At 37.9% G+C, this 22,497-nt stretch overlaps 1 protein-coding gene across 6 annotated transcripts in view; it reads left to right on the top strand.

The window, feature by feature from the left end:
- The window catches only part of COG5 (component of oligomeric golgi complex 5), a 439,997-nt gene that overhangs the window by 370,349 nt on the left and 47,151 nt on the right, over positions 1–22,497 (top strand). For all 6 annotated transcript variants that reach the window (XM_036246141.1, XM_036246143.1, XM_036246142.1 and 3 more), the window contains 2 exons: positions 13,209–13,319; positions 15,692–15,754. In XM_036246141.1, coding sequence (XP_036102034.1) covers positions 13,209–13,319; positions 15,692–15,754 — 174 coding nt within the window. The remainder of the gene's footprint in view (positions 1–13,208; positions 13,320–15,691; positions 15,755–22,497) is intronic.

Genomic DNA, 22,497 nt, shown 5'->3' with positions numbered 1-22,497 from the left:
CTTATACAACTCAACGAAAGGAAGACACAGAACCCAATTAAAAAATAAGCAGAGGACCTAAAGAGACACCTCTCCAAATAGGACATACATATAGCCAAGAGAGATATGAAAAAATGCTCACTGTCACTGAACATCAGAGAGATGTGAATTCAGATGACTGTGAGGTATCACCTCACACCTGCCAGAATGGCTGCCATCAGCAAATTATCAAACAAGTGCTGGTGAGGATGTGGAGAAAAGGGGACTCTAGTACATTGCTGGTGGGAATGCAGACTAGTGCAGCCGTTATGGAAATCAATATGGTGTTTTCTGAAAAAATTAAAAATTGAACTGCCATTTGACCAGTGATCCCACTTCTAGGAATGTACCCTAAGAAGCCTGAAACACCAATCAGAAAGAATACATGTACCCCTATGTTCATAGAAGCACTGTTTGCAATTGCTTAGATCTAGAAACAGCCCAAGTGTCCATCAATAAATAAATGAGAGGATAAAAAAGCTGTGGCACATATGTGCAGTGGAACATTATGCAGCTGTAAGAAAGAAAGATCTCTTATCCTTGGAGACAACATGAAGGGACCTGGAGAGTATTATGCCAAGAGAAATAAACCAGTCAGAGAAAGACAAATACCACATGATCTCACTTATTTGTTGAATATAATGAACAGAAAAAGCTGCTGAACAAAATAGACCCAGAGACATAGAAAGGAGTGTGGTTCAGACTGACAAACTTCAGAGGACAGGGGCCACAGGGAGTTATAAGATAAACCAAAGATCTTATATGTATGTATGTGTAATCAATGGACATAGACAACTGTGTTTGGTATTGGGGGGCAGGATAGAGAGGAGGGTTCTGGGCGGGGGAAGGAGAAACATCTGTAACAAAAAGAAATTAATTAAAATAAAACAGAAACATTAAAAAAAGTTAAGGACCGCCGTGTTTTCAGTGGACATGAAGGAAGAAGGCCCGGAAGCTGCTGAAAGCTGTCAGGTACCCACAAGACGTCAGTCTTCAGGCAACAACACAATTAAAAAATGGGCCAAAGATCTGAGCAGATACCTCACCAAAGAAGATGCACAGATGGTAAATAAGCACATGAAAAGACACTCCACGTCATGTGTCCTCAGGGAAGTGCAAATGAAAACAACGGGATACTGCTACATGCCTATCACGATGGCCAAAACCCAGAACACTGACAACATTAAATTGGCGAGGATGTCGGGCAAGAGGAACTCCAGTCCATTGCAGATGGGGATGCAAACTGGTACAGCTACTTTGGGAAACAGTTTCTTACAAAGCTAAATATAGGCTCACCATGCAATGCAGCACTGCCACTCCCTGGTATTTTTCCAGAGGCGGTGAAAACTTATGTCCATGTGAAAACCTTGCATGAACGTTTTTAGCAGTTTGGGTCCTATTAGCAAAGTTAGGAAGCAACCAAGATGTCCTTCAATAGGTGAATGGATAAGTAAATTGTAGTACATCCAGAAAATGAAATATTATTCAGCAATGAAAAGACATGAAAGAATCTTAAATGCAGTAAGTGCTTAATGTTTATATTGCTACATCTGCCAACCTGGAAAGGTTATATACTGTATAATTCCAACTATATGTCATACTGAAAAAGGCAAAAACAATGGAGACGGTATAAAGATCAGTGGTTGCTGGGAGGTGAGGGTGGGAGGTGGCTGGGGAAGGAGGTGACTAGATGGAGCTCAGGATTTTCAGGATGGTGGAGCTATTCTGTATGATACTGTAATGGTGGCTACAAGACGCTATGCATTTGTCAAAACTCACAGAACAGTATAACACAGAATGAACCCTAATGTAACCTTCGGACTTAAGTTAATAATAATTCATTGTAACAGATATACTGCACTAATACAAGATGTCAATGATGGGAGGAACTGTGGACAGGAGCAGGGGGATATGGGAACTTTGTACGCTGTGTGTTAATTTTGCTATAAACCTAAAACTTCTCTAAAAAAAAAATGTTAAAGATGAAGGAAGTCTTAAGGGCAGCAAGAGAGAGTGAGTCAGTTACCTACGAAGGTATTCTTATAAGACTGTCAGCTGATTTCTCAACAGAAACATTACAGGCCAGAAGGGAGTGGCATGAAGTATTCAAAGTTATGAAAACCAAGATACTGAAACCAAGCCTACTCTGTCCAGCAAGGCTATCATTCAAAACTGAAGGTCAAATAAAGAGCTTGCCAGACAGAAAATGGCTAAAGGAGCTTATTACCACCAAACCAACATTGCAAGAAATGCTAAAAGGACTGCTATAATAATAAGAATTACAGAGAGGAACATAGGCATAAAGAATTAAAATGGTAATACATCAGTACCTATCAATGATAACCTTAAATATAAAAGGATGAACTGCTCCAATCAAAATATATAGGATAGCTGAATGGATAAGGAAACATGACCCATATATATTCCATCTACAAGAGACCCACCCAGAACAAAAGACTTACTGGATGAAAGTAAAGGGAAGGAAAAAATATTCCATACAAATGGAAATGAAAAAAACCTGGTGTAGCAATACTTATATATGGCAAAACAGACTTCAAAACAAAGACCATAACAAGTGATAAGGTCACTACATAATAGTAAAGGAATTCATTCAAGAAGAGGATATAACCCTGGTAAATATATGCATCCAATATAGGAGCACCTAGATTTGGAAAAAACAACAAAAAACAATTTTTAAAAACCTTTGGAACACAGCTTTCAAAGTGGCAAGGACTTTAAGGGAGAGATCAACAGCAATACAGTCATGATAAGAGGTTTTTACACCCCACTGACATCACTGGATCAATGTTTCAGACAATAAATCAACAAGGAAATGGACCTTAAATGTCACACTAGATCAGAGGATTTAATTGATATTTATGGAACATTGTCAAAGACAGTCCACATGATAGGACACAAAATAAGTCTTAACATATTCAAGAAGATTGACATTACATCAGGCATCTTCTCAAATCTCAGTGGCATAAAACTACAATTCAACCACAATAAAAACACTTAAAAATATCCAAACATACATGGAGGCTAAATAGCATGTTATTAAATAATGAATGAGTTACTATTGAAATCAAGGAAGACATCAGGAACTTTCTGGAAACAAATGAAAATAAACACACAACAACCTGAAATGAAATCTATGGGACACAACAAAGCAGTTCCGAGAGGGAAGTTTATAGCATTACAGGCCTACCTCAAGAAACAAGAAAAATCCCAAATAAATTTGTAACCCTGCAAGTAAAAGAACTAGACAAGAAAAGCCCCGAGTAAGTAGAAGGAACAAAATATTAAAGATTAGAATGGAGCTCTGGCCGGTTTGGCTCAGCGGTTAGAGCATCGGCCTGCGGTCCGGAGAGACCCGGGTTCGGTTCCCACTAAGGGCATGTACCTCGGTTGCAGTTTGTCCCCGGCCCTGGTCGGTTGTGCGGGTGGCAACCACTCGATGTGTCCCTTCACATCGATGTTTCTCTCTCTCTGTTCCTCTCTCTCCCTCCCACTCTACCTGAACAAAAAATGGAAAAATGTCCTCGGGTGAGGATAAAAAAAAAAAAAAGATTAGAATGGAAATAAATGACCTAGAGACTAAACTTATCAATACAAAAGACCAATGAAACCAAAAGTTGGTTTTTTGAAAAGATAAACAAGATTTTGAACCTTTAACCAGACTCATCAAGAAACAAAGAAAACCCAAATAAAGAAAATCAGAAATGAAAGTGCCAAAGTAACATCCGATAACCACAGAAATACAAATGATTGTACAAAAATATTATGAACCATTATATATGCTAATATGTGGACAAACTGGGTTAATGAAATAGATAAATTCCTAGAAACATGTACTGTTCCAAAAATCAATGAGGAAAAATCGGAAAGCCTGCATAGGCAGATAAATAATAAAATGGAAGCTGTAATTAAAAACAAAACAAAACCTCCCAGTCCTACCTATGTGGCTCAGTTTGTTATTGTTATCCCATGCAATAGGAGGTCACCAGTTCGATTCCCAGTCAGGGCACGTGCCCAAGTTGTGGGCTCAATTCTCAGTAGGGTTCATGTAAGAGGCAGCTCATCAATATTTCTCTTCCTCTCTCAGAAACCAATAAAAACATATTTTAAAAACAAACAGAAATCTCCCAGTAAACAAGCATCATGGACAGGAAAGCTTCACAGGTGAGTTTTACCAAATATTCAGTGAAGAACTAATACCTATCATCCTCAAACTATTCCAAAAAATTCAAGAGGAAGGAAGACTTCTAAGCTCTTTTTATAAGTTCAGCATTAACCTAATTCCCAAGCCAGATAAAGATACTACACAGAAAGACTATTATCAACTAATATTTCTGGTGAACATAGATGCTAAAATCCTCAACAAAATATTAGCTAATCTGATCCAGCAATACATTTAAAAGTTCACACCATGACCAAGTGTGATTTATTCTGAGGATGCAAAGCTGGTACAATATTCAAAAATCAATAAATATGATACATCATATAAACAAAATGAAGGCTAACAACCATATGATTATATCAATAGATGGAATAAGCATTTAACAATATCCAGCACCCATTTATAATACAAATTCTCAGCAAAGTGGAAATAGAGGGGTTGTACCTCAACATAATAAAGGCATATAAGACAAACCTGCAGCCTACATCATACTCAATGGCCAAAAACAAAGTGTTTCCTTTAAGATCAGGAACAAGACAGGGATGTCTGCTTTCACCACTCTTATTCAACATACTGTTGGAATTCCACAGCGATCAGACAAGAAGAGAAAATCAAAGGCATCTAAATTGGAAAGGAAGGAAGCAAAACTATATTATTCACAGATGTACATAGAAAATTCTAAAAAACTCCACCAAAATTCTACTGGATTTAATAAATGAATTTGGCAATGTAACAGGATACAAAATTAACACCCAGAAATCAATGGCATTTTTATACACCACTAATGAACTCTCAGAATGAGAAAGTTAAAAAAATCCCATTTACCATTGCAACAACAACAAAATAAGGTACCTAGGAATTAACCAATGGTTTAAAAGATCTGTATTTGGAAAACTATAGGACATTGAAAAAAGAAATAGAGTAAGATAAAAACAAGTAGAAACATACTGTGTTCATGGATTGAAAGAATTAGCATCATGAAAATGCCATAGTATCCAAACCAATCTATAAATTCATTGCAATCTTTGTTAAAATGTCTTATTTCTCAGATGTAGAACAAATATTTCAAAACTTTATATGAAACCCAGAAAGACCCTAGATAGTCTTAGCAATCTTGAGAAAGAAGAATAAAGTTAGATCACAATACCTGATATCAAACTGTACTACAAAGCTGTTGTAATCAAAATAGCCTGGTACTGGCACAAGAACAGGTATGGTCAATGGAATGGAACAGAGAACCCAGAAATGGACCCAAGGCAATATGCTCAATTAATATTTGACAAAGGTGGCAAGAGTATACAGTGGAGTAAAGACAGCCTCTTTAATAAATGGTGTTGGGAAGATTGGATAGCTACATGCAAAAAATGAAACTAGACCATCAACTTACACCATACACAAAAATAAACTCAAAATGGATAAAAGACTTAAATGGCTCATGAATCCATAAAAATCTTAGAAGAAACTGTAGGCAACAAAAGTTCAGACATACGCAGCAGAATTGTTACTGATACATTACCTAAGGCAACAGAAACAAAGGAGAAAATGAACACATGGGACTACATTAAACTCAAAAGCTTTTGCACAGCAAAAGATACAGTCATCAAAATGGAAAGGCAACCCACTGTATGGGAAAGCATAATTGCCAATGATATATCAGATAAGGGGTTGATTTCCAATATATAGAGAGTGCTCATACAACTCAACAAAAGGAAGACACAGAACCCAACTAAAAAATGGGCAGAGGAACTGAATAAACGCCTCTCCAAACAGGACCTACAAATGTCTAAGAGACATATGAAGAAATGCTCGACATCACTAATCATCAGAGAGATGCAAATTAAAACAACAATGAGGTATCACCTCACACCTGTCAGATTGGCCGCCATCAACAAATCATTAAACAAGTGTTGGCAAGGGTGTGGAGAAAAGGGGACGCTAGTACATTGCAGGTGGGAATGCAGACTGGTGCAGCCACTATGGAAAACAATATGGTGCTACCTCAAAAAATTTAAAATTGAACTTCCATTTGACCCAGTGATCCCACTTCTAGGAATATACCCTAAGAAGCCTGAAACACCAATCAGAAAGAATATATGTACCCCCATGTTTGTAGCTGCACTATACAATAGCTAATATCTGGAAACAGCCCAGATGTTCATCAGTAGACGAATGGATAAAAATGCTCTGGTACCTATACACAATGGAGTACTATGCAGCTGTAAGAAAAAAAGATCTCATCCTCCGAGACGACATGGAGGGACCTGGAAAGTATTATTCTAAGCGAAACAAGCCAAACAGAGTAAGACAAATATTATATGATCTCACTTTTTTGTGGAATATAATGAACATAACAGTCTGAGGAATAGGGTAGTCCCAGAGACGTGGAAGTGGGGTACAGACTGACAATCCCCAGGAGAGGGTGTGGTGGGGGAGAGATAAACCACAGAACTTATATGCATGTATGCATGAACAATGGACATGGACAACAAAGCTGGGGACAGGGCGGGGAGGGAGGGGTAGGGGGGAATCAGTGGGGGAAATAGGAGAAACATCTGTAACAAAAATAATGAAATTTTTAAATTAAGATTAAATTTTTAAAAAATCCTAGAAGAAAACATAGGCAGCAAAATCTCAGATATCCCTCACAGCAATATTTTTGCCAATATGTCTTCAAGGAAAAGAGGAACACAGGAAAAAATAAATGGGACTACATCAGACTAAAATGCTTCTGCACAGCAAAAGAAATCAGCAGAAAAAAATGGAAGGGGGAGGAACCCACCATATGAGAAAATATATTCTCCAATGATTTATCAGATAAGGGGTTAATTTCCAAAACACATAAAGAACTTATGCAAGTGAAACTAGGAAGAGAAATAACTTTATTTTAAAGTGGGCAAAGGACCTGTATAGATACTCTCCAAAGATGACACACAGATGTTCAGTAAACATATGAAGAAATGCTGAATGTCACCAATCATAAGAGGGATTCCAATTAAATCTGTAATGAGGTATCACCTCAGAATTGCCAAAATGGCTACCATCAATTAATCAATAAACATATCCTGGCAAGGATGTAGAGAAAAGGGAACCCTAGTACATTGCTTGTGGGAATGCACACTGGTGCAGCCACTGTGAAAAACAGTTTAGAGTTTCCTCTAAAATTAAAAATGGCCCGGGCGCCCTGGTCAATTTGGCTCAGCGGTTAGAGCGTCAGCCTGTGGTCCAGAGAGACCCAGGTTCAGTTCCCGCTAGGGGCACATGCCTCGGTTGCAGTTTGTCCCCGGCCCTGGTTGGTCGTGCGGGTGGCAACCACTTGATGTGTCCCTTTCACATTGATGTTTCTCTCTCTCCCTCCCTCCCACTCTATCTGAACAAAAAAAATATGGAAAAAATGTCCTCAGGTGAGGATTAAAAAATAATAATAATAATAATAAAATAAAATAAAAATGGTCCTGGCTGGTTTGGTTCAGCGGTTGGAGCGTCAGCCTGCGGACCAGAGAGTCCCGGGTTCAGTTCCCGCTAGGGGCACATACCAAAAATAAAAAAATTAAAATTAAAAATGGATTTCATTTTGACCCAGGAATCCCACTTCTGGGAATATATCCTAAGAATCCCAAAACACCAATCAGAAAGAATATATCGCCCTGGCCAGTTTGGCTCAGCGGTTAAAGCGTCGGCCTGCGGTCCTGAGAGACCTGGGTTCGGTTCCCGCTAAGGGCATGTACCTCGGTTGCAGTTTGTCCCCGGCTCTGGTCAGTCGTGCGGGTGGCAGCCACTCGATGTGTTCCTTTCACATCGATGTCTCTCTCTCTCTCTCTCTCTGGTCCTCTCTCTCCCTCCCACTCTACCTGAACAAAAAAATGGAAAAATGTCCTCGGGTGAGGATTTAAAAAAAAAGAAAGAATATATCCACCCCTGTGTTCATAGCAGTACTGTTTACAGTTGCTAAGATCTGGAAACAGCCCAGGTACCCATCAGTAGATGAGTGGATAAAAAAAGCTGTGGCATATTTACATAGTGGAACACTATACAGGTATAAACATGAAGGACATCTTACCTTTAGTGACAGCATGGATGGACCAGGACATTATTATTCTAAGCAAAATAAGCCAGTCAGGGAAAGATAAATATCACGTTCTCACGTATATGTGGAATCTAGTAAACAAAATAAACTGATGAACAAAATAGGACCAGAGGCATGGATACATGGAACAGACTTATAGATCTCGGTGGGGAGGGTTTGGGGTGACAGGAAGAGATTAACCAAAGAAGTATGCATATGATCATAACCCATGGATACACATAATAATGTGGTGAAGGCCTGGGGTAGGGTGGGGGCTGCATGGTGGGCAAAATGGAGGACATAATACTGTCAACAGTAAAAAAATCTTATGATGGGGTTGTGTTGGAGAGGGACACAGGATGATCCACTTACCTAAAATGTTGGAGTGAGTATATTCTGTGCTATAAAAGCATAATAAGCAGCAGATTATCTTACATTTCCAATCATCTACTGTTATATTTTTACTTTGATATTGAAATTTTATTTCTTGTCTTTTGGCATAGCAAAAATTCATTTTTTGTTTTTTTATATTATCAGTGTTTTGCTCCTATATTTTCTTCATATATCTTTTAGATCTATTTACTGTAACCATCTTATCTTAACTTTAGTTTTCACAAGGCTCTCAGGGCTTCCATCAGTAACCTTGAAGTCTGGGGATTCGCCTTTCTATACTTTTTAAAACACAGCTTTATTAAAATATAATTCACCCACTTAAAATGTACAATTCACCTGGCTGGTGTGGCTCAGTGGATTGAGTGTTGTCCCATGGACTGAGCTGTCCTGGTTTGATTCCTGGTCAGGGCACATGCTGGGGTTGTGGGCTTGATCCCCAGTAGGGGTTGTGCAGAAGGCAGCCCATTGATGTGTCTCTCTCACATCTGTGTTTCTGTCAAAAACAAATCAATAAAACATATTTTAAAATGTACAGTTCAAGTGATTTTAGTATATTCACAATCAGACTTGTAGCATTTTATCACCACAACAAATAACCTCCTACTACCCATTAGTAGTTAGTCCCCACTTACCTGCAGTCAGTCCCCATTTACCCTACATTCACCCTGACCCCAATCACTGATCCAGTCTTTGTCTCTTTGAATTTGCTTATTCTGAATTTTCATGTAAATGTAATCATTTAAGATGTGGCCTTCTGTGACTGGCTTCTTTTATTTAGAATGTTTTCAAGATTTATTCATGTTGTAACATGTATCAGAACTTCATTCCTTTTGTTTTGCTAAGTTGTGCACTATTGCATGGATATACTTATTTTATTTATCTATTCATTAGTTGGCTGACATGTTTTTTAGGGGTGGAAGATTTAATCCTCACCCAAGGATTTTTTTTTCTTTTTTTAGAGTACAAGGAAGGGAGGGAGGGAGAGAGAAAGAGAAAGATAGAGAGGGAGAAATACTGATGTGAGAAAGACACATCGATTGGTTGCCTCTTATACAACCCACTATGGGGCCAGAAATTGAACCTGCAACCCAGATATATGTCCTAGACCAGCAATTGAACGCTCGACCCTCAGTCCATGGGCCGAAGCTCTAATTACTGAGCCAAACCAGCCAGGGTGCAAGGATCTTTTTTTCATATATGTACGTACACACACACACACACACATATATACATATACATATACATATATATATATATATATATAGGTTTTTTTTTTGATAGAGTGGAAGGGTGGGAGGTGGGGGGGGGGGAGAGAGAAAGAGAAACATTGATGTGAGAGAGACACATCAATTGAGCCATACCAGCCAGGGTGGTTGACATTTTTTGTTTTTAATTTTTGACTACTATGTAATGAGTAATGCATCTGAACATTTGTGTACAGATTTTTATGTGAACACGTGTCATTATTTTTCTTGTGTATGTAACTGAGAATCGAATTGCTGAGTATATGTCACTCTGTGTTTATCTTTGAGGAATGGCCAGGCTGTTTTTCCAAGGCAGTTACTCCATTTTACATTCCCACCAACAATGTATGAGTGTTCCAGTTTCTTCACATCCTGGCCAACATTTGTTGTTATCTGTCTGTTTTATTATAGCTTCCCAATGGTTGTGTAATGGGCCTTTCTATGTCTTTAAAACTTAAAAACATAATCAGTCTTCAGTAATAAAATGATCTCCACCCTTTCCTAGCAAGGAGCCTATTGCTTCACTAACTACAGAATATATAAAATAAATGGAAATAAGATAACATAAGAAAAATCCTTTCCCTTTCCTGTTTCTTTAGTATTCAAAATTGTTTTGAGAAAATCTCAAGAGAAGAGATCAGTTTTTTTAATTGTACATCTAGAACTTGTAACTTTTGTTTTCTTATGTTTTAGAACTGATCATTTTTAAATTCCCATTATAGACAGCTACATATTTATCATCTGACCCCTGAGCCTGCTATAACCTCCTATTCCACTGCCCACTACCACTTGAATTGCTCAAGTAGCCTTCCCCCACCTTCATCATAGCACAGAGCCCACGTCACCTGCTGTTTCATGGTACTCCTATATTTTTATCAGGTTTATATCCTTTTTTTGGATTGATCTATTTAATATTATGTAGTGATCTTCTTTGCCTCTTAATATGACCTTCATTTTGAACACTATCTTATCAGATATGAATATTGTTACCCCAGCTTTTTTGTTTGTTTCCTTTTGCATGGAAAAATTTTTTTCCATCTCTTCATTTTTATCTTGTATGAGTCTTTTGATCTGAGATGGGTCTCCTGTAGAAAGCATATATATGTGTCGTGTTTTCTTATCCATTCAGCTACCCTATGTCTTTGGAGCATTTAAGCCATTTACACCTATGATTATTATTTTTTATGATTATTATTGATAGGTACTTATTTGTTGCCATTTTTTTTCTTTATGTTTGTGTTTCTCTCTATTTCTTCATCTTACAACACTCCCTTCAGCATTTCTTGCCATTCTGGTTTGGTGGTAGTAAACTCCTTTAGTCATTTTTTGTCTGTGAAGCTCTCTATTTTCAATAGCCTCACCACTTGAATATATTTGTTCCGGACTGATTTCCCTTCCCCTAGACCCTGGGCTCTGTGGGGTGTCAGGATGGTTTGAACAGATTTGTACTGGGTGTGGTGCCTGTAGCTTTTAGGAGAGGCAGGCAGTCTTTTCCTCTCCTTCCAATGCCTCACCTCTGCCGGTATTGTTGGCACCCCTGGTCACTACCTAAGTAGGGGAAGATAGAAAAGAAAAATGGAGAAAGAAAAAATACCCGCCCTGCTTGGCTTTTTACTCTTTCAGCACAAATGGCTCCCACAGGGCGGGGCTTCTGCCTAAGCTCCCACCTGACCAGACGACTGAATACCCAGTGCCACCAGGCCTAGCGGCTAGGGTGCTGATTTCCAGCCCAGAGCTGTTCCATGGGTGGGGAAAGGCACACCTACTCTTCATGTGGGTGGGGAGGAACACACCTTTTTCCCAGGGCACTCTGGCTAGCCCCCATTCAAGTCCTTTCAGAGAATAGTCAGCTCCTCAGATTCAGTGCTGTGTGATCCCCTCAGACCCCTCCTCAGGTCCACTGTTCTGCTTTGTGGTCCCTTCCAGCATCCACCATCAGGGTGAGCTTCCCAGGCTGGGGTTGTAGCCAAGCATGATTCTGGCATCATGCTGAGTCCCCCTGGTACGCTGATCACCTCTGCCACTGTCCAATGCTATGTGGGCTCCCCTTCCCTTCTCTGTTGCTCTCCTTGGTGATCTCGGTGTGGGGCTGAGTCCCCCTCGCTCCCTGGGGCAGGAGCTGCACTGCCCCACCTTTCTTCCCTGCATGAGCTCATTCACCCACTCCATGTTTTTTTCCCTTCCCTGTCCACACTCCCGCTCCCAATATTTTTAATCAGGTAGTTTCAGGTGGTTTTTTAAGTCAAATGTTCTGCAGTTTAGCCTCAAGTCCGATCTCATGCTAGAAGCAAGCAGATAGAACCTCCTTAGGCTTCAGCCATCTTGCCTTCTCTCCCCCAATTTTTAATGTTTTTAACATTGTATTTTACTACCACAAGGAAGAATTAATACTGTGGGAATTGAGTTTAATTTAGAAAATGTATATGTGTGTTTTTATAAAAGGAAAGCTAAAAGAAAAAATAGTATTTCTTTCTTTTACATTTTATTTGACTCACTATTAGGAACTCTCCTAAAAGGCCAATTTATCAGATTTTACATCCACATTCCTGCAGTTACTTGCACCAAATTTTATTTGTTCTCATCAGGTTTAATTTACCTTTAAATGATTGTTATAGAGGAATGGATTAAAATCTGATCAATATGAGAATGGTTTATATGTGGATTTTTTTTCTCAAGTTGAACTAAAATAGTTTTAGATTAATTCAGTAAAGCGTTCCTTGTCCTGTTCCCTAAAACACATTCATTTAGAGGTAAATTAAAGGTCAGGAGTAGAAAGTTTCAATACCAGTCTGTTGATCTTTCATACACAGTATAGTCATAGGCAACTTCCTTTTAAATTTTCTTTAATCTATAAAAAATAAGAGTAATATCTCTTTTCACCACTCATTTCATTGGAATATTATGGCTTTCAAATGTACATAGAATATAGGTTTATTTTTATTCCTTTTTCCCTTTCTTCTTCTCTTTCTTCCTCCCTTCCTTTCTTCCTTGGCAGTTGCCAGAAAGTATTCCCCAGGAGTACTGTGCTGATGTATCAAAATAACAACACATCCTGCACTTCTGGGTCACACTTGCCTCGGGAGTCCACCAGCTACGATGTATTGACGTAGGATGTTCCTCCTGTGCAAGCTTGCCTCCATATCTATGGTGTTATCTCTTCTGAGGTTTCTGCTGTGCCTGATGTCCAAAGCTTGACCTGAATATTTCCAGTTAACATTCTGTCAGAGGGGCATTAATACCCACCTGGCCCCTGCCCAGTTAAATATGAGCTGTCATTTTGATAATTTCTTTTTGTGTTGAATTCTTACAGCTCTCCACACAAGGAGATGCAAGTCAAGTGATTGGGCCTCTTACTGAAGGGCAGAGAAGAAATGTGGCAGTAGTTAATTCACTGTTTAAGTTGCACCAATCAGTAACAAAGGTAACTTTTATCTTTATTTTTAATTCTTTTGACTTAATTTTAAATTTTTGTTTCTTCTTGCCTCAAAGTTAGACAGTTTACAAATTATTTTTTTTGCTAAAGAATATGATGAAAACATGATGCTTGCAAAATAAGGTGAGGAATGAATTCTTTTTTACATAGACTTTGACCCTGACCTTTATTATTTGTGTGGCTTTTTATATATACATTTAGTTGAAAACACATGAACTGTAGATTCTCGGGTTTGGTTGTTATAATCAAGTTTATTGAACAAAAGACTTAAGGATAAATCATCTGTTTTTTATGGCTATTAAAAAGCATAACATGATTATCATGTGGATGATAGTAAATTATAGCAAAGTTAATGACAGAGTAAGGACTCTAAGCCTTCCAACATGTCAAAAAGGTTCTATTTTTTTCTTCTTTTTTTCACAAAAAGTGGGGAGGAGCTGTATTAAAGCAGTGAGTTTTTATGATAAAATTGCTGATGACTACTTGCAAGTAGAAAATAGATATTCTTTTTGCCATTTTACTAAAATGACAGAACTTTCACTTGTTGGCCTTCATGTAGTATGTCTAAGATGAGCTGTATTCATAACTACTAAGAAGGCACTTTCATCCCATCTTTGACTTTTGAGTCACTTGTGTTTACTCTCTATAAATCATCTTAAAAGTTATTTGGCAGTTAGGGAGATAGATGTTTAGTAGCCTGAAGGATGTTAAAGGTTAAGTGATGTTCTTTAGAACTTGACCTCTAACATGAATTTTAATATGCTTGTATTTTAGATTGTATACAAGCATATTACAATCTAAATTGTAATATGATTACAATTGTATTTTAGAATAATTATGTATTATTCACTTACTAAACTATTTTTTTTAATCCTCATCAGAGGATATTTTCTATTGATTTTTTTTTTTTTTAGATACAGTAGAAGGGAGAGAGAGAGAGAGAGAAATATCCATGTGAAAGAGACGCATCGATTAGTTGCCTCCCACATGGCCCCGACCAGGACCAGGGATTGAAACTGCAACCCAGGTTTGTGCCCTTGACTGAGAATTGAACCCATGACCCTTTATTCTGAGGACCGATGCTCCAACCACTGAGCCAAACCTGCCAGGGCATTTACTAAACTTTTTAACAAACCCTTTTATCAAGCAGGGGTTTTCAAAAATGTATATTTCACACACTAAGCAAAATGTATTTTAAAGGATTATCAGGTGAATCTCAGAAAAGTAAATAATAAACATAAGTAAATAAAAAGAATAAATTATGTATTTTCCATTTTCTTTAATATTACTCTAAAGCATTGAAATGAAACAAACAATTAAATGTTCTATTTATTTAGCCTGATGTAAATGTCTTTATTGATAATTGCAGTGTTTGACATTTGTATTTTATTTTTATTTTTAAAAATTTTTGTGAGTTTATTTGCATCAAACTGACAACATTGACAGGAAGCAAGATCTCAAATGCTCTGACATTTGTATTTTAAAGACTTTGAAAATTAGTCAACCTAGAAAAGTGAATTTTTAAAGAAATATATAAATATGGCTTTAGACTGACCTTTTCAAGTTAAAACTTTATCATTATAAGCTATGTAGAGTAAATAATAAGAAAGCTAGCTCTTAGAATTCTTAAAGTTTCAGTTATTTGAAATATATATTTTCTTTATACAGGATGCTCCAACCACTGAGCCAAATAGCTATTTTAACTAATAAATACTAATGCATTTTTTTTCATCCTTACCCAAGGGTATGTTTTTATTGATTTTTAGAGAGACAGTAAGGTGGGGGGAGGGGAGAGAGAGAGAGAAAGAGAAACACCAATCCATTGTCTCCCTTCACACCCTGACTGGGCATTGAATCCACAACCTAGGTATGTGCCCTGACTGGGAATTGAACCTGCAACCTTTTGGTGTACTGGATAGTCCAACCAACTGAGCCACCCATCCAGAGCAATACTAATAATGCATTTTTCAAACATTTATCAGTCATTACTGTAAGTAATTATACTGTTTTGTCCTGGTCAGTATGGCTCTGTTGGGCATTGTCCCATGCACCAAAAGGTTGCTGGTTCGATTCCCAGGCAGGGCAAATCCCCAGGTTGTGGACTTGATCCCCAGTAGGGGCCATGCAGGAGGCAGCCAGTGAATGTTCTGCTCTCATATTAATGTTTCTTTTTCTCTCTCTTTTCTCCCTTTTTTCTCTCTAAAAAAAAAAATCAATAAAATTTTTTAAAATAAATAAAGTACTGATACTATTTTATATGTGGCCTGTGGAAACAGCTTTATCATGTTATGATCAAAATTAGTATTTATAAAACTAAATAGTTTAAGCAGAAGTATAACTGGATCAAAACTTTGTTTTAGGTGGTTTCCAGTCAGAGCTCATTCCCACCAGCAGCTGAGCAAACTATAATTTCAGCCCTAAAGGTAAAATAATTTAATTTAATCTTTGACTCTGTAGATAAAAGTAGGTTTTAGAATTATTTGTTTAAAATATATCACATTTTAAAAATAATTCAGAATCCTCTACATATACCAAAAGTAGCATGTTGATAATTATTCTAAAGAGAAAGGATACATGTGTGTTTATATTTTCTAGAATTTAAAAATAGACCCTGTTGGTATCTACAGATTGTGTTCTACTTATGACAATTGAACCACAAGCAAGAAGAGCAAGTATTCACTGTATCTTAAGACAGTACAGCCAAGCATTATCCCATTAAAGCAGTGGTTCTTCACCAGGTTGATTTTGTCCCCAATGGACATTTAAGGATATCTAAAGACATTTTGATTGTCGCAGTTGGGAAAGGGGTGCATCTAGTGCCAGGAATGCTGTTAAACATCCTGCAATGCATTAGGCATCTCCCCACAACAAAGAATTATAGAGCCCAAGATGTCAGTAATGCCAAGGTTGAGAAACTCTAATTTGTGTCTCTAAGGTGTGAAACTAGGGTAAATTCCCCTATTTTATACTCTAGCATAAATATACTCCCCCTTCTAACTACTATGGAAGATTAATGGAAATAATGGTGTGAGATTCAGAATGCACATCTCACTATGATTAAATATTATTAAAACTGGTATAAAAAATAATTATTTTTAGTACGAGTTGTCCAGTTTATTGATGATCATAAAACCAGTATAAAATCAGGTCAATGTGACAAACTAAAAGGTCTTAATATTCTTGCTCCCAAGCAGGAAATACATGTAGTTTTCTGTAGTTCCACATTTTTTCCTTATGTTCTAGCAGTGGCTATGACACATTTTTTGATCACTATCTAAGATAAGAAATACATTTTACTATGTCATTCCATACATAATACATTAGCATTTATAATGATATACACATATATAATTGTGTATGTATAGAAGTTAGATCTATATACATTTCCATAGTTTCAAACAAGGTTTCACAAAACAGTACCTTTTCTTATTTTTTTGTGATACACTCAGTTATTTTTCTATACTCATATATATTTTTAAACATTTTGATAGTGATCCACTAAATTGATGTTTTAACCCCTAATGATTACAGCCTATAGTTTGAGAAAGTTCATTCTATAGGTTAAGATAGACTGTCTATATTTTGCCTCATGATAAAAACCTCTGTACAACTTAAAAATAGAAATGCTCAGAGACAGTAATTCAGTATAGGGTGGACTCTCTGAATCTGTATTTTAACATACAACAAAGGTTATTCCTAATATTAGTCACTTTGGGCTGGGAGTTGAGGTCAGTCTAAGGAAAATTGCCCTCCTCTTGGGCTACAGCCCTCACTCTGAGGTGTGCTCACCAAAACCAGTAGCATTGCCAATTTTGCTCTTGGGAACTGGGTAAGAGAAGATTAGCAGTCAGTTCAAGGACATCCTGCAGTGGCTCTACCAATTTGAGACTTGATTGCTTATGTTAATAGAGCTCAATGAAACAGTTTAACCTTGTTTCCGCCCCCCCCCCATTTCTTTTTTTTTTTTTAATTTAATTAATTAATTTATTTATTTTTTTGTTACAGATATTTCTCCTTTTTTACCCCATTGGCACCCCCTTCCCACTCCACCCCCGCCCCATCCCCGGCTGAGTTGTCCATGTCCATTGGCCATGCATACATGCATATAAGTTCTGTGGTTTATCTCTTCCAACACCCCCAACCCCTCTTCTGAGGGATGTCAGTCTGTGCCCTACTTCCATGTTTCTGGGTCTACTGTATTCCTCAGACTGTTATGTTCATTATATTCTGTATATAAGTGAGATCATGTGGTATTTATCTTTTTCTGCTTGGCTTATTTCACTTAGGATAATACTTTCCAGGTCTCTCCATGTCGTCTCAAAGGATAAGAGATCTTTCTTTCTTACCACTGCATAGTACTCCATAGTGTATATGTACCACTGCTTTTTTATCTATTTGTCAACTGATGGACACTTGGGCTGTTTCCAGATCTTAGCTATTGTAAATAGTGCTGCTATGAACATGGGGGTACATATATTCTTCCTGATTGATGTTTCAGGCTTCTTAGGGTATATTCCTAGAAGCGGTATCACTGGGTCAAATGGAAGTTCAATTTCTAATTTTTTGAGGTAACACCATATTGTTTTCCATAGTGGCTGCACCAGTCTGCATTCCCACCAGCAGTGTTTTAGAGTCCCCTTTTCTCCACACCCTCGCCAACACTTGTTGTTTGATGATTTGTTGATGGCGGCCATTCTGACAGGTGTGAGGTGATACCTCATTGTTGTTTTAATTTGCATCTCTCTGATGATTAGTGATGTTGAGCATTTCTTCATATGTCTCTTGGCCATTTGTATGTCTGGTTTGGAGAGGTGTCTGTCCAGCTCCTCTGCCCATTTTTAATTGGGTTCTTTGTCTTCCTTTTGTTGAGTTGTATGAACACTCTATATATATTGGAAATTAACCCCTTATCTGATACATCATTGGCAATGATGTTCTCCCATACAGTGGGTTGCCTTTCCATTTTGATGATTGTTTCTTTTGCTGTGCTGAAGCTTTTGAGTTTGATGTAGTCCCATGTGTTCATTTTCTCCTTTGTTTCTGTTGTCTTAGGTGATGTATCAGTGAAAATTCTGCTCCGTATGATGTCCGAAATTTTGTTGCCTACATTTTCTTCTAGAATTTTTATGGATTCACAGCTCACATTTAAGTCTTTTATCCATTTTGAGTTTATGTGTATGGTGTAAGTTGATGGTCTAGTTTCATTTTTTTGCATGTAGCTGTCCAATTTTCCCAATACCATTTATTGAAGAGGCTGTCTTTACTCCACTGTATGCTCTTGCCACCTTTGTCAAATATTAATTGAGCATAATGCCTTGCGTACATTTCTGGGTTCTCTAGTCTGTTCTACTGGTCTATATGCCTGTTCTTGTGCCAGTACCAGGCTGTTTTGATTACAGTCGCTTTGTAGTATAACCTGATATCTGGTATTGTGATCCCACCTACTTTGTCCTTCTTTTTCAAAATTGCTGTGGCTATTCGGGGACTTTTTTGTTTCCATATGAACTTTTGAAGTATTTGTTCTAGTTCTGTGAAATATGTTGTTGGTATTTTGATGGGGATTGCATTGAATCTATAGATTCCTTTGGGTAGTATAGACATTTTAAGGATGTTAATTCTTCCAATCCATGAACAAGGTATGTGCTTCCACTTTTTTATATCTTCCTCTATTTCTTTTTTTGTTAAATCTTATAAAAATCATTATGACATATTAAGTTAAAAAAATAACAAAACCTTCTGACTTAAAGAAAAGATTATTTCATAAAATTGCATTTCATAAAATTGTAGGAAATTTATTACATCACTTTGAATTAGGGGTAGAACATTATGATGCAAAATGACTACAAAAACAAAAAAATCTATGTTTTTATTATTAATAAAGAAGATATTAAACATAGTTTTATACTTACTGAAAATATAAAGACATAATAGCCTTTTCTTCTCTACTTTGTTGAGATTTTTTTCTAAAATTAAATGTTATTTTAGGCTTGAAGATCAACATCTCATGTTATAACCATTATCTAGTTTGTCATTAATGACATAATTACTCTTAATGAGTATACATTTCAAGTCATTTCATTATAACCACTTCGGCTCTAATACCATTTAAACACCTTGACCCAGTAATTCTGATTCATTTATTACTGTGATTATCTGGTGCAGATAGTAATTGTATTTCTAAGTTTATATATGACGGTTTTTCATTTCTTATTGTGAAGGTTTGATGTTCTGTATGAGTGAATATTGCAGATTTGCAATGCTTCAGTATTTTTGTAATCTTAGTTATTTTAGGTAAATCTTTTCTAAATGTATGACACAAATCCCTGCTTTGTAAAGAGCTTATGATATGTAATTTAGTCTCCTTTCTCAGTTTCCTATAATAGTTGTTAATCCTCTACCCACCCTTCAAATGAAGGCATTCCCCAAGATACTCTCTTCTCTTCCTGTTTTATATTTTCCCTAAGTGGGAAACTTCATGCAGCTATAAGTTATATGCAAATAGAGACAATTTTATTTCTTGCTTTCTGACCTTTAGGCCTATTTTTTAATGCCCTATTTTACTGGGTAGGACCTCTAATACAGTCTTGAACTAGGGAAAAGCACGCAATATTTTACTATTTTAAGTATGATGTTACCTATAGGTTTTTTTAGATGGCCTTTATTAGATTAAGCAAATTCCCTTTTATTTTTATTGTATGGAAATATTTTTAACTTTATTGTTGAATGTATTACAGATGTCTCCTCTTTTTTCCCCCATTGACCCCCTCCTCTCCAATCCCACCCCTCTCTTGCCTTCCCCACACTATTGTTGGTGTCCATTGGTTACACATATATACATAGAAGTTCTTTGCTTTATCTCATCTCTCCTTCCCTCCCCCCTTCTCTTTGAGGTTCATCAGTCTAACAACTCATTTGTACTTATTAATCCATTCATCTTTTTAACCCATCCTCTCAGCCCCTGCCCATCTGGCAAGCAACAAGAAGTTCTCTGTATCTAGTAGCCTGTTTCTGTTCTGCTTGTTCATTTTGTTTGTAGATTCAATTGCTGATAGATATGTATTAGTTGCCATTTTCTTGTTCCTATTTTTGTTCTTCTCCTTCAAGAAGACCCTTCAACATTTCATATAATATTGGTTTGGTGGTGATAAACTCCTTTAGCTTTTTCTTATCTGGGAAACTCTTTATATGGCCATCGATTCTAAATGATAGCTTTTCAGAATAGAGTAATCTTGGTTGTAAGTTGTTGCTTTTTACTACCTTGAATATCTCTTGCCACTCCCTTCTGGCCTGAAGAGTTTCTTTTGAGAAATCAGCTGACAGTCTTATGGGAGCTCTTTGTAGGTAACTAACTGCTTTTCTCTTGCTGCTTTTAAGATTCTCTCTTTGTCTTGAACCTCTTGCATTTTGATGATGATGTGTCTTGGTATGGGCCTCTTGGGGTTCATCTTGTTGGAGACTCTCTGTGCTTCCTGGGCGTGTATATCTGTTCCCTTCACCAAGTTAGGGAAGTTTTCTACCATTATTGTTTCAAATAGGTTTTTGATTTCTTGTTCTCTATCTTCTCCTTCTGGCACCCCTATGATGCAAATGTGGGCATGCTTGAAAGTCCCAGAGGCTCCTTAAACTCTTCCCATTTTTATGGATTCTTTTTTCTTTTTGCTGTTCTGATTGGGTATTTTTATTTTTATTTTTTTGCTTCCTTATATTCTAAATCGATGGCTTGCTTCTTGGCTTTACCTGCTCTACTTTGATTCCCTATAAATTGTTCTTTATTTCAGTTAGTGCATCCTTCATTTCTGACTGGTCCTCTTTTATGTTGATATTTTCCCTAAGTTCCTTGGAGGTCTCACTAAGTTCCTTGAATGTCTCATCACGTTCCTTGACCAACCTTATAACCATGTATTGAATTCTGTATCTGATTGATTGCTTACCTCCATTTTGTTTAATTCTTTTCCTGGAGTTTTGTTATTTTCTTTCATTTGGGATATGTTTCTTTGTCTTCTCATTTTGGCTACTTCCTTGTGATTGTTTCTATGTATTAGGTAGAGTTGCAATGTCTCCTAGGCCTTGTAGGGTGGCCTATTATTGTAGGTGTCCTGTAAGATCCAGTGGCACAGCCTCCCTGATCACTGCAGCAGGGCCCTCAAAGTGCACCCCTAGTGTGGAATGTATACCCTTCTGTTGTAATTGAATTTATTGCTGTTGGCATGTCAGTGGGAGGGATTTACTCAGGCTGATCAGCTGCAAGGACTGGCTGTGCCCATTGACCACTGGCCTCTGACTACCTTGGAGGATCAGCTGTGCAGGGACCTACCACACAGAACCAGTCTTAGTTCATCAGGGCTCTGGTACCCACTGAGTCCTCTCATTGAGCGTGTAATTTGTGGATGTGGTTGATTGGTGGTGTTTTGATGTGGTCTAACGCTGTTCACTGGATGTGCTGGCTCTGGGGCAAGGTCAGCCACACCTTGTGTTCTATCCAGGGCCACCCAGCATAAGCTATAAAGTGATCTGCAGATGCTGGGTGTGCCCAGGCAAAGCCAACTTGTGAACCAAGGCTGGCTTCTTGAAGTGCCAGGCCTGGAGCTACCTAATGAGCGGTGTGGGGCTCACTGAGACCAGATGCTGCTTGTTTGAGAGATTTTAGAAAACTCCGAAGTAGGGTCCAAGACAGGCCAATCGTATGGTAAAGCCTTTGGAAACACCTTGGGTGGGCTCGAGAGTTGAGTGGGGCAGAGCCTCAGAGAATCACCAGGGCGGGGCAAACATTGTGAGCCAGGTTGCTGGAGTCCCAGATATGGCGGCTGTCTGCTGCCCCAGGGAAGGGCTCAGCAAAGCAACATCAGCCTCTGCCAGCATGTCTGTCCAGGAGAAAGCCACCTCTCCACCCCTCATCCTAAGGCCAAACAGCTCAGTTCTTCCTTGTATGTCTCTGGTGCCCCTCAAGCTACCTCCCTTCCAAGCTTAGAGGGAGCAAGTCCCAGTATGTCCATTCAGCGACTCTTTAAGAAGAGCTGCTTAGGGCTCCCTCAGCCGTACCTTCCTTCAGCCTCAGTTCCTGCTGGTTTTTCCAGCCAGAAGTTATGGGGACTTCTCTTCCTGGCACTGGACCCCTGAGCTGGACACTTGGTGTGGGATGGGGACCCCTCACTTCTCAGGGAGGACC

This window comes from Molossus molossus, unplaced genomic scaffold (assembly GCF_014108415.1).
Source record: "Molossus molossus isolate mMolMol1 unplaced genomic scaffold, mMolMol1.p scaffold_m16_p_7, whole genome shotgun sequence".
In the NCBI taxonomy this organism is placed as follows: Eukaryota; Metazoa; Chordata; class Mammalia; order Chiroptera; family Molossidae; genus Molossus; species Molossus molossus.
Note: the sequence above shows the minus strand (reverse complement) of the source record. Positions and strands in the feature narration are given on the sequence as shown.